This window comes from Limanda limanda, chromosome 2 (genome assembly GCF_963576545.1).
Source record: "Limanda limanda chromosome 2, fLimLim1.1, whole genome shotgun sequence".
Taxonomy (NCBI): Eukaryota; Metazoa; Chordata; class Actinopteri; order Pleuronectiformes; family Pleuronectidae; genus Limanda; species Limanda limanda.
The window spans coordinates 25,125,680-25,140,971 of NC_083637.1; the positions used below are offsets into that span (position 1 = coordinate 25,125,680).

At 46.1% G+C, this 15,292-nt stretch overlaps 1 protein-coding gene across 2 annotated transcripts in view; it reads right to left on the reverse strand.

The window, feature by feature from the left end:
* The window catches only part of LOC133016932 (bMERB domain-containing protein 1-like), a 28,753-nt gene extending 14,154 nt beyond the window's left edge, over positions 1-14,599 (reverse strand). The window contains exons 1-4 of one of the 2 annotated variants that reach the window (XM_061083545.1): positions 13,850-14,496; positions 12,344-12,414; positions 12,127-12,156; positions 10,249-11,767 (exon numbers count right to left, since the gene is read on the reverse strand). In XM_061083545.1, the coding sequence (XP_060939528.1) occupies positions 11,522-11,767; positions 12,127-12,156; positions 12,344-12,414; positions 13,850-14,153 (651 nt within the window). In that variant the 5' untranslated portion in view covers positions 14,154-14,496 and the 3' untranslated portion in view covers positions 10,249-11,521. Of the gene's footprint in view, positions 1-8,969; positions 8,982-10,248; positions 11,768-12,126; positions 12,157-12,343; positions 12,415-13,849 lie in introns of those variants that run through there. The other variant, XM_061083544.1, reaches the window with a different exon arrangement.
* Positions 14,600-15,292: the final 693 nt, after the last annotated feature.

The window sequence follows — 15,292 nt, forward strand, 5'->3', positions numbered from 1 at the left end:
CTTAACACGGATGACTAGTATCATCAGGGTCGCGAAGAACGGAGGACTCTATCGCCTCACATCCTCGCCCAGCAGCTGAGAGCAGCACTGCGGAAGCCAATGGTGTGGGAAGCCACATTGACCCTGTAGAATCTAGAGAATGTGCAGGGGGCACTCCATGTTGCTGCTGCACATATTTCTGAAAGAGGGACCCCCTTTAAAGCAGCCCAGGAAGTGGCCATACTCCTGGTGGAATGAGCTACCAAGGAATCTGGGACTGGTATGTTCTGTCCAGAATAGGCCTCAGCGATAGTATTAACGATCCAATGGGACAAACACTGTTTAGACACAGGGTGGCCGACTTTTTTACCCCCAAAACAGACAAATAACTGAGAGTATGAGCCCCTCAGAGACTTTGTGCGTGCAATATAAGCCTTCAGTGCCCTTACTGGGCACAACATAGGCAGGTCGGCTTCCTCCTGTAGTAGAGCCGGATCAGGTTGAAAAGTGCTGATCTCGATCACCTGATTTACCGTCTGATGGTTTATGACCTTAGGCAAAAACGAGGGGTTTGGCCAGAGAGACACACCTGAGTCACCTGCATGGAGCATATAGCCAGGAGGAAAGCTGTTTTGTAAGATAGAGACTTAAGGCTGGATTGCCCTATGGGTTCAAAGGGAGACTGCATCAGGGACCGTAATACCAAGGGGAGTTGCCATGATGGAGCCCTGCTTGGTCGCAGGCGGTGTGCTCCCTTAATGAACTGAGACACTAGAGGGTGTCTACCAACTGTAACATCTCCCACTGTCTCATGGAAGAAAGAGATTGCGGCAGCGTATACCTTAATGGTGCTAGGTGCCCTGTTAGAGTCCAAAAGTGACTGAAGGAAACGGAGAATCAGCTCAATAGGACAAGCGGCTGGATTTTCCTGTCTGTTGCGACACCATGTAGAAAACACACTCCATTTATGGCCATAGTTAGCCCGAGTGGAGGGAGCCCGGGCATTGTCTATGGTCCTCAGGACAGCCTCATCTAACCTTTGAGAGAGGTACTGAGAAGGGGCCAAGCCCAAAGCTGCAGGATGTCTGATCTGGGGTGCCATATCTGAGCTTCTGCCTGTGAGAGGAGGTCTGCCCTGACTGGCAGGGCCCATGGTTGACCGTGAACCAGGCGAAGGAGCGTTGGGAACCAATGCCTCCCTGGCCACCTGGGGGCTATTAACAGCACCTCGTAGTGGCCCGAGGTAACCCGGTTGAGTACCTAGGGAATCAGAGGGAATGGAGGAAAAGCGTACAACAACCCTTCCGGCCATTCTTGAGATAGTGCATCTAGGCCTAGGGGACCTCCCTGGTTTTCCAGAGAGAACCACATCCTGCAGTGGGTTGTCTCTGCTGATGCAAATAGATCGGCCTGAGCCGTGCCAAACCGACTCCATAGGAGGGATACAACCTCTGGATGAAGTCTCCATTCTCCTGGGAGAGGACCAGTCCTGGACAAGAGGTCTGCTGCTCGATTTACAATCCCTGGGATAAAGATTGCTTTGAGTGAAGCCAGATGCTGAAAAGCCCAAAACAGAAGTTTCTGTTCCACCTGGAGGCAACGCAGGGACCTTGTGCCTCCCTGGTGATTTATATGATACACAGTTGAAGTGCTGTCTGTCCTTATCAAGACATGCCTGCCCTGGATGGAGGAAAGGAGAGCCTTCAGAGCAAGGTGAACCGCTCTCAACTCCAGAACATTGATGTGTTCGCCACCCCAAGGGGGTATCCACGGCCACGCACCATTCTGCCTTCCCAGACTGCTCCCCAACCTGTGAGGGAAGCATCTGTCGTCACCACTGTCCTCCTCGAGGGAATGTTCCCAAGGGGGACTCCTTGGAGCAAGAGCACCCGGTCTGCCCATGGGCGTAAGGCTTGGAGACATGTGCGTGTCACACGAAGTTTCACGTGTCTGTCCAGCTTCGGGTTGAGCTTGAAGGCATTCAGCCACCTCTGAATTGGCCTGGCCCTGAGGATGCCCAGAGGAACAACAGCTGCTGCGGCTGAAATCATCCCCAGCATCCTCTGAAAGCTGATAAATTGTAGCTGCCTGCCGAGACGGAATCGTTTCCGGAAGACTAGAATCTTCCTCACCCTCTGAGATGTGAGGGATGCAGACATTGTAAGGGAATTCAAGCAAAGTCCCAGAAAAATCACCTGCTGCCTTGGCTCGAGGTTGCTTTTCGTCACATTTACCTTGAAACCCAAGGACCGTACATGCGACAACACCCTCTGGGTATCCTCTACAACTTGGCCAAGAGATGGAGCACAAATCAGCCAGTCGTCCAGGTAGGGAAGGATTTTTACTCCTGACAACTGGAGAGGAGACAAGGCCGCCCCAACCACTCTGGTGAACACCCTTGGTGAGAGGGAAAGGCCAAATGGCAGGACCTTGAACTGATAGGCTTGCCCCTGGAATGCAAACCGAAGAAAAGGTCTGTGGTTTGGACAGATGGGCACATGGAAGTACGCGTCTTCCAGGTCTATCGAGGTGAACCACTCTCCTCTTTCGATAGATTCTAAGATCTGACCCGTGGTCAGCATCTTGAAAGGAAGTACCTTTATGAAGGCGTTTAATCGCCTTAGGTCCAAGATGGGACGTATTCCGCCATCTTTTTTCGGCACGAGGAAATACGTGGAGTAGAAGGCAGTGAGCTGTTCGTCTGGATCTACTTTCATAATTGCATCCTTCTGCAGAAGGGTTAAAATTTCCTGTGCCAGGATTTGAGCCTGGACTGGGTCCGTGACAATCGTCATGCGGATCCTGGAGTAAGGGGGGGGCCGCCGCCGAAACTGAATTCTGTACCCCTTTGATACTGTAGCAAGCACCCATGGGTCTGACACAGTTTCTTCCCAGCTGTCCAGGCATAGCCGAGAATGAAGTTCGGCGGGTGTCCCCCCACCCCTAGGCTGTACCGCCCCGAGGTCCTTGACCTCTGGGGGGGCGCCTCCTCTGGGGAGCACCTCTAGTCGAAAAACGGGGATAGAACCCACGTCGACTTTGTGAAGGCTGTTTGGAGTCACCAGAGGCTGTGAATCCTGTAGCCTGTCGCCTGTCATTCACCGTTGGCTCCTTACGGGCCCAGGATGATGATCGGTGGGGAGGCTGGGAGCCCCTAAGTTTATACCTGGTAGACGCAGCCCCTCTGAAAGTGCGCTGTACTGACTCTCTGGTACGCCGAGACTGTTCAGCCTTATCTAACACACCCTGGGAGTCAGGATGAAAAACATGTGCCGGCACGACTGGCATATTGGTCAGTTCTTTCCTGATATTCTCGGGAAGAGTTGTCTGTGCCAACCAGATCTGCCTCCGAGCTACCATGGCAGATGACATAGCTGCACCAATGTCCCTTGTTAACTGGGAATGAGTGACCAGGGCAGAGTCTATCAGGCTCATGGTGTCCTGGTCCTCTGGGTTGGCTGTTCTCCTAAGAGCTGCCAATAAAATGGCGAGTGCATTGCCCGAGCGGGCTGCTCGTGTGGCTGCATTATAAGTCCGAGACACCAGTCGGTCTGACTTATCACACTCTTTCAGGGGACAGCGTGGATTGGTGGTTACCCGCACTGGACCCAGAGATGTTAAGGCTGCCATCTCCCGCTCAACTGGAGGCATATCCCCCATACCTGTTTCAGGAGCATACTGATTCTTAGTCAGTCTCCGGCAACCTGCATTGAACTGAGGTGCCCCACTTGGGATGTTCCATGCTTTCCTGAGCATGTGCAAATAGTCACCAGCCACAGGTACAGTAACTGATTGCTGGGTCTGAGTGATGCCGGCCCAAATCCCATCCATTGGAGCAGGAGCCTCAGTTGGAACATTGAGCCCCACAATTTTTGCCGCACTTGAAACCCTTGAGATGACGTCCATGGGTGAAGGCTCACTTTCACCCATGTTGCTGAGGTTGGACGCCCCCTCACATTGTGTGGATTTAGGCTGTTTTAGCCCAGCAGCACCCTCAGACTGCCCATCACTTTCAAAAAGGGAATTTTGAGCATAGAGAGAGAGAATGTCAGGGTGAACCACATTCTCCTCCTCGATGCCCTAGCTGTTGTGGCCGGGTACTGGGCCTCAACTCTACCCAACCTGTCTGACAGACCACGTATGGCCGCTAGGATTTGCAGCTGAGTGTCATCATGCTGACCAGCTGGGTTCTGTGAAGGTTTTGGAGCCTGTGTCTCGCTTGAGTCCCGCCTGCGAACAGGGGTGTGCTCATGCCCACGTTTTCGGGGGGCTTTCCTTGAGGTGTGTCCCCTTTCATTTAGTTTGTCTGGTAGAGGCTGCACGGCCCCAGCACGAACAGACTGCTCCACCCATCTGGCTCTTTTAACACGCTCCTCCACAGGCAGTTCCACTGCTGCCACACAGGGGTTCTCAATATCATCCATTAAATGTGCCATGCCCAAACAAGTCGGGCATTCACGGTGGCCATCTCGGGGATCCATGATACCCCGGCAATAATGGCACAAATGTAAGGACATTTATGTGTTACTTTTGTGATTTAAGAATAAATATATAAACAATAGCGCCCAGCAGCTACGGATAGCTGGTAAAGGGGATCTTATAAACAGGCTAATCACAGCTGGCCAATATCACATAAAACGAAGGAAGGGGTGAAATAACTAATTCACCTGAAAATGCCCACTGTATGCCTGCAATGGCAGAAAACAAGGGGGGTGGGGGGGTGGAGAGAGAACAACATCCCAGCCACTGCGAACAGGGCTTTAAGGGAAACAAAATAGCACCTACAAAGGGTGATAACCAATAACCAACTGTATTTTATACAGGGAACACAGGCAAACAATCCCACCTGCTGCGCACAGAGGCGAAAAGGGGACACTACCTGGCCTCAAACACGGTTTATTTATTCATTTTTGAAAGGCAAATAAACGTGAAAAGGTTGGCTTTAACTCACCTCCACTCATTGTGCGCGAACGCACGAGGGGGAGTTGGAGAAACCCCACTCCCTGCGGACAGCGAGTTACGGGGTGCCTTTTTCAAGGGGGGTGGGGGGGTGGAGAGAGAACAACATCCCAGCCACTGCGAACAGGGCTTTAAGGGAAACAAAATAGCACCTACAAAGGGTGATAACCAATAACCAACTGTATTTTATACAGGGAACACAGGCAAACAATCCCACCTGCTGCGCACAGAGGTGAAAAGGGGACACTACCTGGCCTCAAACACGGTTTATTTATTCATTTTTGAAAGGCAAATAAACGTGAAAAGGTTGGCTTTAACTCACCTCCACTCACTGTGCGCGAACGCACGAGGGGGAGTTGGAGAAACCCCACTCCCTGCGGACAGCGAGTTACCGGGTGAGGAGGGGGGGGCACCCCCGATCCAAATCAGTTTTAAGGGATATATTATTTATTGATTAAGCTTCCCAACTTTTCTACTCACTCCTGTAAGAGAACAAACTCTGTATGGACACAAACAGCACGAGATAAACAATACTTACCCAAAGCTGTGAACATGAGTAGTTAGTGCCAGGTGCAGCTAATTAAGCTGCCTGAAACAAAGAGCAGAGCTTAACACATGCAGTGTAGCCCTCTGCCTCACTTTTAGAGAAGGAGAAAACCACAAACAATCCTCAGGGACACAAGGCGCCTGCACAAAAGTGTCGGATTGATAAAAGTGGAGTCCCAAAATATCTTACTTACCTGTCGGTCTCGGATGAGGCGAGTGAAGAAAAGAGGAGGCGGCCGCGCTCACCGGGGAGCTTTATGGGCGGTGAGCCCAGCCCCCTTAAGGTCACTCACGTGACATTGTTGATATTTGGTCTCGAGGATAGGGAGATGAGGACATCATTCGTGTTAAGACCGTGGTGACGGTCTGAGGGAGGTCGAAATAGATACATATATAGTGTTTATATCTATGAGCTGAGATGTGTTGATGCTTCCATCGAGTCTGTTTCAGAGACATCGACAGTGCATTCATTTTGAAAGAGGAACAGAGGAACACGATCAAGGCATTTGTAGATCGAACAGATGTTTAGCCGTTCTTCCTACGGGATTCATAAAAAGTTTAATTTATCAGCTGGCCCCGATGCTGCGGCCACACAAGCAGTCATATAAATAAAAAGAGAGTGGGGGGGCTACGCTCCTCAGCACATATGAGACAAAAAGACACATATGTTGGGACGCTGTTAATGTTGGAGCAACAAGGAAGTGTATGCTTGAAAAAAACGATTAGCTGTCGTTTCTCCTCCTCGCTGTTCTCCTGCAGAGCCATGACAGCGGAGCTCTGCAGCGCGGCGTGCGGATCAGCAGCTCCGTGGAGTTCTGGTAGCGACGGATCTCTCTAAGAGCCTCGGGACCGGCGGGTCGCGGTCCCGGTCCCGGGCAGGTCGCGGTCCCGGGCCGGTAGCGAGGCTCTGAGAGAGATCCGTCGCGGGCTTCTTAACGCCGCCGGCGGCCGGGGCTCTCACGAGCAGCCCTGGTCTCCAGCTGCTTCCTGGGGGCTTTGCCTCCGGTGGATATACGAGCGGCATTTCCATTTATTTATTTAGAGAGTGAATAAACTCCTGAAACACACAACTGACAACAACTATGCGTCGCTTGACATACGTCACATATTACGTTGCTCTGATTGGTTGTAGGTCTATCCAATTGCGCGAAGAGGCATCTGGTTTCCTGGTTCAGTTGAAACACGCCCCATAATCACAGCCCAATGGAGCGGTCTCAGACTCATATTCTGACTAGAATAATGAGTCTGACAACGTCAGGCTAACTATCCACAGTAATAAATACGTATTTCTCTGTCCATTCATTTTTGAACTGCCTATTTTCAACTTTTTTGTTTTTTTAAGGTGGAGAGAGACATTTTTGTCTCGTTAGCGCAGCTTGAACGGTACAGAACGGTCACAGTGATGCACTCTAGAGCAGGGGTCCCGAACCTTTTTTTTCATCACTTTTTGCATCACTACGGAGGCCCTCTGGTTACATTGGTAGATTTAATTTTTTTTCAAAGCGCACAGAGGTTGCTTACCAGCAAGGCGTGCACGGGCGTCATCTTGTTAACTTGTTCAATAATTATATTGTGATTCATTCTAATTATAAATACGTGGCCACGCAATAATTAATTCGAGGCTGCGTATTAACAATTTATTTAAAATTACAAATTAATTCCTTAATTAAAAAAAATTCAACTGATGTCACTATGTGGCAGATAAATACGACAAAATATAATGATAAACGACTAGCATAAAAACTGGGGTATTTTCTAAATATAATAATAATAAATGTGAAACTGATGTGTATTCTTATGCAACTTTATTAGCAGCGTCCTCGTAACATTGCACCAACAACACAACAGTGAGTAACAATGAATCAATCACAAATAAAAAACAACTATAAAGTGCATGACAAATATAATCCAACTAAACTATAACTAACCACAACGCTGAATCCGTGGAAGCCCTGAGCCTGTTTCTCTGCAACAAGGCGGTCCCAATAGGGCTAATAGTGACAATGACTACCGAAGTGTGTTTCTGATGTCCAGTCTACTCCGTAATTTTGTTTTGGTTGCCGTCACAGCAGAAAACTCCGCTTCGCACAGATATAATGTCGGAAATGGCAACAGAGTTTTTAGTGCTCTTGTGGCGATCTCAGGGTATTCTGCCGTGACTTTAATCAAGAACACCGGTAGAGTTGTTTTCTCGAACACACTTTTGAGGCCGCCATCATTTGCGATCTCCAGCAGCTGATCTTCTCCTTGCACAGACATGCTGGATTCACCTGGTTTGTTGACAAATGGGTCCGGGTTTGTGTTCAGCGAAAAAGTGATGTGACCGAGACAAGCTTCTTGACATGCGTAAAGCATGAGTCATAACGGAGAGGATCCGGTCATTTTTCAAAATAAAACACCGTTCAGAATCAGATTATAAATAAAACGGAAATAATGTAAGTTGTTTATTCTTTCTGGGCGGCCTGGTACCAAATGACCCACGGCCCGGTTCAAAATAAAGCAAAACTACAAAGTGCTATGAGTTAGTGCCATTAAAGTGCTTTTTTTTTTTTTTTTCCAAGCACTTTTTTAAGCACACTCCGGGGGCCAGTCCAAAGCAGCTCGGGGGCCGGATTCGGCCCGCGGGCCGCTTATTGAAAGAGCCCTGCCTTAAAGGGATAGTTCACTTAAAGTGTAAATGATCTCCTTTCGAATCGAATCTGAATGCTTATGGACACTTGGATGACACCACAGGAGCCGTATGGAGGATTCGTGTTTTTCTGTTTTTTGAAGAAGGGATCACCATTCACTTCCGTTGTATTGGATTTGGCTGCAACACTGTTTACCCCTGAAACTCCAAAAGTGTTTTGTGGACTCATACACTTACCCACCTGCATAGTGGGGAAGAGATAATGAGTGAATTTTCATTTTTGGGTGAACTATCACTTTAAAAATTAAAACAGTCCCCACAATGAACAAGCATTTTGGTGAATCTGGAGAGAAAAAACATTTTGACCACAATATGATCATGTTAATTTCCCCTTTGATTGATCATGATTGATTCTCATACAATGTAACCTTGATCATGCGCTGTCCTGTACAACTGAATGAATCTTGGCCTGATTGCTTTAACTAAGGCATTGTGGCCTGGATCTCATCAGAAGATCCTGACCTTTGACTTTGTAACAATCCCAACCAGAGTGGGAGGGATGAGCCAAATGTATAAAGACAAAGAACTGCTTCCCATCGGTGTGCATATCACAAACTAACCTTTGTCGTATGTACCACGCTCTGAGCATTAAAGTGTGACAACACTGCAGGAGAATTGTGTCTCGTTCCTGGTTGTTAAGGTGGGATTGTAGAAATTGCCACGACACTCGTTAACTGGAAGTAACCTTTTGCAGAACCTGACTCAATGTGGGCGGCCATCGTCGCCATGACGCACACCAGCGCCGGGGACATTCATTAACGTCTGTGTTAGTCTGATATGGTGAAAGGAAATAAACAAATTATCTGATCTGGTGGGAAAAAATATTATTGGGTGCAGGCTGTCGGTTGCTGAGCACTGCTGTAGTTACTCAGATAATGTAGATTGAGACATGTTCATCTGACAGACAGACAGACAGACAGACAGACAGACAGACAGACAGACAGACAGACAGACAGACAGACAGACAGACAGACAGACAGACAGACAGACAGACAGACAGACAGACAGACAGACAGACAGACAAACAGACAGACAGACAGACACACAGACACACAGACACACAGACACACAGACACACAGACACACAGACACACAGACAGACAGACAGACAGACAGACAGACAGACAGACAGACAGACAGACAGACAGACAGACAGACAGACAGACAGACAGACAGACAGACAGACAGACAGACAGACAGACAGACAGACAGACAGAAAGACAGACACACAGACACACAGAACGACAGATAAAGGGCCATGACTGTTTGCAGTTGTCTCTGAAGTGTACCTCTGGTTATTATTTACATGCTGATTCAACTGACAAGGGTTAAATGGCATGTGTTTCCACACAAGGGGCTCTGGTTGCAGGAGGTAAAATTAGACAAATGGAATCTGTTGGAGGAGCCTGATACAAAATTAGACATACCTTTATTTATAGGCACGTTATATGCCTCTTCTTTCCTTTTAGGAGTCTCAGAAGTAGACGCGAGTCAAAACAGATGTCACAGAGAATGAAAACACAAGCTGCAGAATAAAGCTACTGTTTACATGCAGGCAGACTTTTCAAAGAACAAACTATGCTCAATATATTCCCACAAGAGATGTAGACAGAGCTGCATGTAAATGATGAGTGAGAGTTATACTGAACACACGCCAAAACCCACCCAGGATGCACCTCTGGTAGCAGAATAAGAGTAGCAGCTGGTTTCTTGTTGTTATAGCTGCATGCTTGTTCAATAATCACACTGAATCCAAGGGGGTGTTTTCATTTTATTCAACAATAAATAGTGTTTATCTCAATTTAGCATTTACATTACAAAATGTAATAAAATTATTGTTCGATATATTATGTGGTTCTTCGTGATATTAAAACCCGTCAAAAACATTTAGACAGAATTCTACTATTCTAGTTTTCAGTTGCTGATATCAACAAATTGAATATTCATTCATTTAACCTTTCAGTTCCAGTGTAGCACATCAGTGTAAAAATAATCAGGAATTAATTTACACAAAATAGAACAGTACATTAAGTGACAATAATTAAGTGTGCAGTTTAATAGTCTGGTGAAAGAGATAGTGTTTTTTTTCTGTGCACCAATTCAAATGCTTTAGTATCATTACCACCGTATCAATTTAGCTGGGAAAAACAAAAATAGATACATCAAGACTTTCATTATTACGTGGGAACACAATGAAACATGCAAAAGTGTGAATGTTTTGTTTATCTACCTGAGAAGAGAAGGGAGTACTTTCCCATAACCCTTTACACTCTATGTATAGGAATAACAGTCAGGTCTCATACTGAGCTGCTCTCTATTTATAAAATGACCTCTGTAGAAAACTGTAGAAGGAGCTGATGTTACATTTCAAGAGTCACTGCTGACAAGTGAAACCTATAATGTAACATTTTCACAGAGGTCAAACGTGGAGAAAAAGGTTATAATAGCAAACTGTGTTAAAACAATCTGAAAACCGGGCAAAGCAACACTCCACAGTGTCACATGTGAAGTACAAGTACGACATCAAGCAGGTAGCAAGTCAACATTCATGCTGTTAATAGTTGTTAAATAATTATCAGACAAACTCGAGGTATTCAGTAGTATTTCATTTGCACTTGTTTAGATGTAGAGAAAAAAAGTTAAAATGTGGAAAACAAACATGTGTTTTATGATATGTTTAAGCTGTTTTCTTCCACATCCCTCCTGTTTGCTCAGTGCATGATGGTCCTTATGTATAATACAAATTATATAAATATCAATGTAAAAACTTGTACTTGTGCAGTGTGCCCCTAGTGTAAGCTGGAATGAATACAGACAGGCACTCTGTTACAGATGCAAATAACAGTCAAAGCACTTTTGCTCATAAGGAAAGAGCCCTATTTGAATGTTTAGAATGATAGTTCTTCAAGTATTGAACTTTAAGATCTGAGCTAATGTGTAAGCTGCCACTTCACATAGTGTTAAAAATGATCTCCGCCCACTCGTTCCAGTTTTTCATTTAGGTGAAAATCTGAGGAATCTGGAACATCCATCAATACACCATCTGTCCCAGACATTAGAAGACCTCATGTGTGTTTGAAATTAAAACCCGAGAAATATAGCATGACAAGAAGAATGGGATTGAATGTCTTTTCCCATGGAACTGATATATCTTGTTGAAGTATTGAAAAATATGCTGTAGATTCATACATACAGTCCCAAACCACCTTACAGCATATGTCACACTTTACTTTGAGACTTTAGAGTCAAACTCTGCCAGTGTCAGTGCAACATCAACCACAGACAGGACAGCTGTCCACTGGACCAGTCGTATCCTGTTCCTACCAGTGTTTTCCTGCTCAGCGTGTTTCAGTTCTGAGTAGATTTAGACGCTGCTGTTCCCTCTTTGAGCGCCGGTACCTTGACTTCAGTTTCCACTTTCTCCTTTGTGGCTTCTGATTCATCCTGTTTATTGGAGAACATCCATTTCAGAGCAGCACCGGCCGTGCCATCGCCGCTCTGCTGTGAGAAACACAGGAATATGGCCCAGACGAAGGCGCAGCAGCCGGTGAACGTGGTCCGTACGAATAGAGGCACGAAGGCAAAGTTCAGAAACTGGGGGAAAGATAGAGATTGCACCATATTAATGCTGTTTTACTGGTACATATAATAAATACTTAAATATGTGGATAATAGGTCCTAAAATTCAAAAAAATAATTTGCTAGTATTGATGTAAGATTCCATACTTTTGGTCAGCAAAAATATGCAGCTCTTGTAATTGGGATACATCTATTATTTGAAAGGTTGCTCTATGGATCAAAATTCATCATATTGTAAAAAAAACCTGACATTAATGGAGGTGAAGAGAATCTATATCAAAGATCCACTAACGTGACCCTGAGATGTGGTTATAAGCTTCAATTTTCTAACTATTGATGGTTTCCTAATGCAAAGAATTCACTGGAGAGATTACCTGCATGAACGGCCAGTACATCAGCCCCGTCTGAAAAGAGAGACAAAACTGAAAAAACGCCATTCGCAAATGTCATCTTCTCGCTGTTTGATTTGAAATGGCACGAGTCAACTGTCACAGAGCATCAGCGTGGATGGTATATGTCAGCGGAAGGCACGCGAAGTTGATGCTGACAGGAAAAAACAAGCACTGACAGGTCGTCTCTGCTGCAACTCACCCTATACGTATTCAAGAATTTTTTTCTCCAGTCTTCAAAGACATCCTCCTTTCCTTCCAAGAAGCTGACACCTGGATGACACAGACAACAGGGGGGGGGGATTATTCTCTGGGAGCCTGATGGAAAATGATGTGACAGATAAGAAGATTCACAGACAGACGGGGGAACTAGACTTTCAAGAAACCAGACACACAGTGGGAGCTGTATGTCTTATTGGAGTAAGGGAAATCAAAATCTATGAGCTCTCCCTCCCTTAACACGTTTGTTTGTCTGGAATCAGCAAAATTCCGCAAAAGCTACTGGATTGGATTTCTACGTAACTTGTGGGAAGGACGTGTTATGAGTCAGGGAAGAGCCCATTCAATTTTGGTGTGGATCTGGATCAGGCCGGGGATTCACTCACAAGTTAGGGCATTTTACATCATATTTACGTTTTCCCAGGTAATAATAATAGTTCATGGATCTTAATGAAAAACATCGGGCAAACTTAGGGAACTGATTTCTATTAGTACTTGAAATTTGGTGAAGCGTGATTTAAGGTGACTGTTGGGCCTTGGTGAAGGTATGCACCTCACCATTCTAGTTTATCCTGCTGTTTTGGCTTTCCTGCTGTGAGAATCATTAGAACTGAGTTACCTTATTTTACCTTTCAACTTTCAACCAGTTTGTATTTGTTTGATTTGAATGGTGGCCTCCTTTAGAGCAACATTTCTATTGTAATAAAATACCAAAATATTAAAGGAAGCATCAAACATTGTTGTGAGTTCTCAGGCTCCAAAATCACCTCATGAAATAAAAGTCCTTCAGCTCCAATCCACTGATTATACTGATGAACTGATATCAGACTGACACGTGTGTCGGTATCTGTTGGAGCACGCTTCTCTTTGCAGTGGAATCAGTTTTAACTTTTTTCATGTGACCTCTGCTAGTCAAGGTTGGCTTCATGGGACAATGAACCACAGCTGATCTTTAGCCCACAAGCAGGAGCACAGAGATGACGCGGGTTCTGTTACAAATTGACAGATATGTGATCTGTCTTGGAGTTAACTATTTACCTCCCGTGTGGGTGTGTCTGTGTGTGTGTGTGCACACATGTCTATCTATAGTTATGAGGGCCAATTCTTGTTGAGGACATTCTAGCTGGTCCACACAAATTCAAATGTTAGAGTTTTGGTTAGAATTAGGGTTAGGCATTTAGTAGTGAAGTTAAGGGTAAGGGGCTAGGGAGTGCATTATGCCAATGTATGTCCTCACAACTAGAGACAAGTGTGAGTGTGTGTGTGTGTGTGTGTGTGTGTGAGTGTGTGTGTGCGTGTTCCTGTACTTATATCTTTGTGAGTACCATTTTAAAAATAGACCCTGCAGCGTAAGGACATCTATGGGAAATGAGGACAATTTTCAATGGGCTGTTTAAGGGACTGTTTAAGACTTGGTTTTAGGGTTAGGGTTATATTATATGACAACTATAGAGAGACGTGCATGTGTGTGTGTGTGTGAGAGAGAGACCTGTGTAGAAGACAGAGGTGGCCAGGGGCCCGGCTATGGACTGGTCCAGCAGCAGCTTCCTCACCACCATCCGGGCAGAGTTCCCGGGGAACCTCCGCTCCAGGAAGCGCATCCAGAAGAAGCTGAAGTTGCCATGGAAACCGAACCCGACCACGGCGACGTTGCGCGTGTGGGTCCAGTCCATGTTGTCCCTGCGCGAGAGCAGCTGGTGCACCAGGTCCCCCCCCGCGAACAGGCACCCGTACACCGTGACGTTAGAGGCCCAGGGGTACCGACGGACGTGTCTCACCAGCGCCTTCAGCATTTCAGATCCGGGTCAGAATACAAGTGGAGTCGAATCTGCAGAAGGCGAAATGTGTGACGTCAGCTGACGGTCTCTGTCAGGGAGCTGGCGGGATGCTCCTGTTACCGGGACGCCATCATAACGTCATCTCTGTGCCGTCACAGGTACTGTACCGCTGCCCACGAGGAAATATAATGATCCAACCAGCCCCGGACTCTCTGCTGGACGGACCAGGATGCGGATACTTGCACGTGAGGAGCTGTCATCCGCCGACACTGTCAGTCAGTGGTCTGTCATCCGCCGGCTCGCCTCGCTCCGCGGAGAAGAACAACCGACGCTCCCTGTGAATAGCAATGAGCGTAGAGTTGCAGGGCGGAGCGACGCTGGAAACACACCCGATCCCAGATCAGCTGCTGGAGCTGCCTGTCCGGTTCATCTGAGAGAAACACACCCGATCCCAGATCAGCTGCTGGAGCTGACTGTCCCTATCATCTGAGAGAAACATTAATACTAGAGATTGTTTTGAGCCGAATCAATTAATGTTAGTGATAATAAAGCCTCAATATAACCCACTATAATATAACGAATATAATTCCATATTTATTATTATTAATAGTGCGTTTGCAAGCGAGCTCAGCCCGAACAAGATTTTTAAGACTATAGATGTATCTATAGATGAATTTTTTTCAATTTGACAAGGTCATACTGGCTGAGAGTACATTCATAGTTGTGACTCTGTCTGAGGTGTCTGCATATTTATTAAAAAGTTTCGTAGTTTATCTTCACCCTCATCAAGGGTTAAGGACAGGGGAGGACACAGCTTGTTCAGATCTTCAAGCCCTGAGGCAAACTGGGATTTGTGAATATGGGCTGTACGAATAAAATATGATTTAATGTGCCTGAATATGGTGTGCTTAAAAAAAAGGAGGCATCTATACCATAAACTGATATTGTTTGGTCATGTCGGCTGAGCCACTTCATCAGGTTTCAATCTCTATGAGCCATCCACACTTACCAATTATCATGTCCTCAAAAGCTCAACTGTAAGAATCTACTCACCAACTATTCCCACAAACAGGTTAAACCAGAAATGTCATATTCATATAGTAACAGGTACGAACATTCACACGCTACATGCTGAACGCTCTAAGCACTGGGCG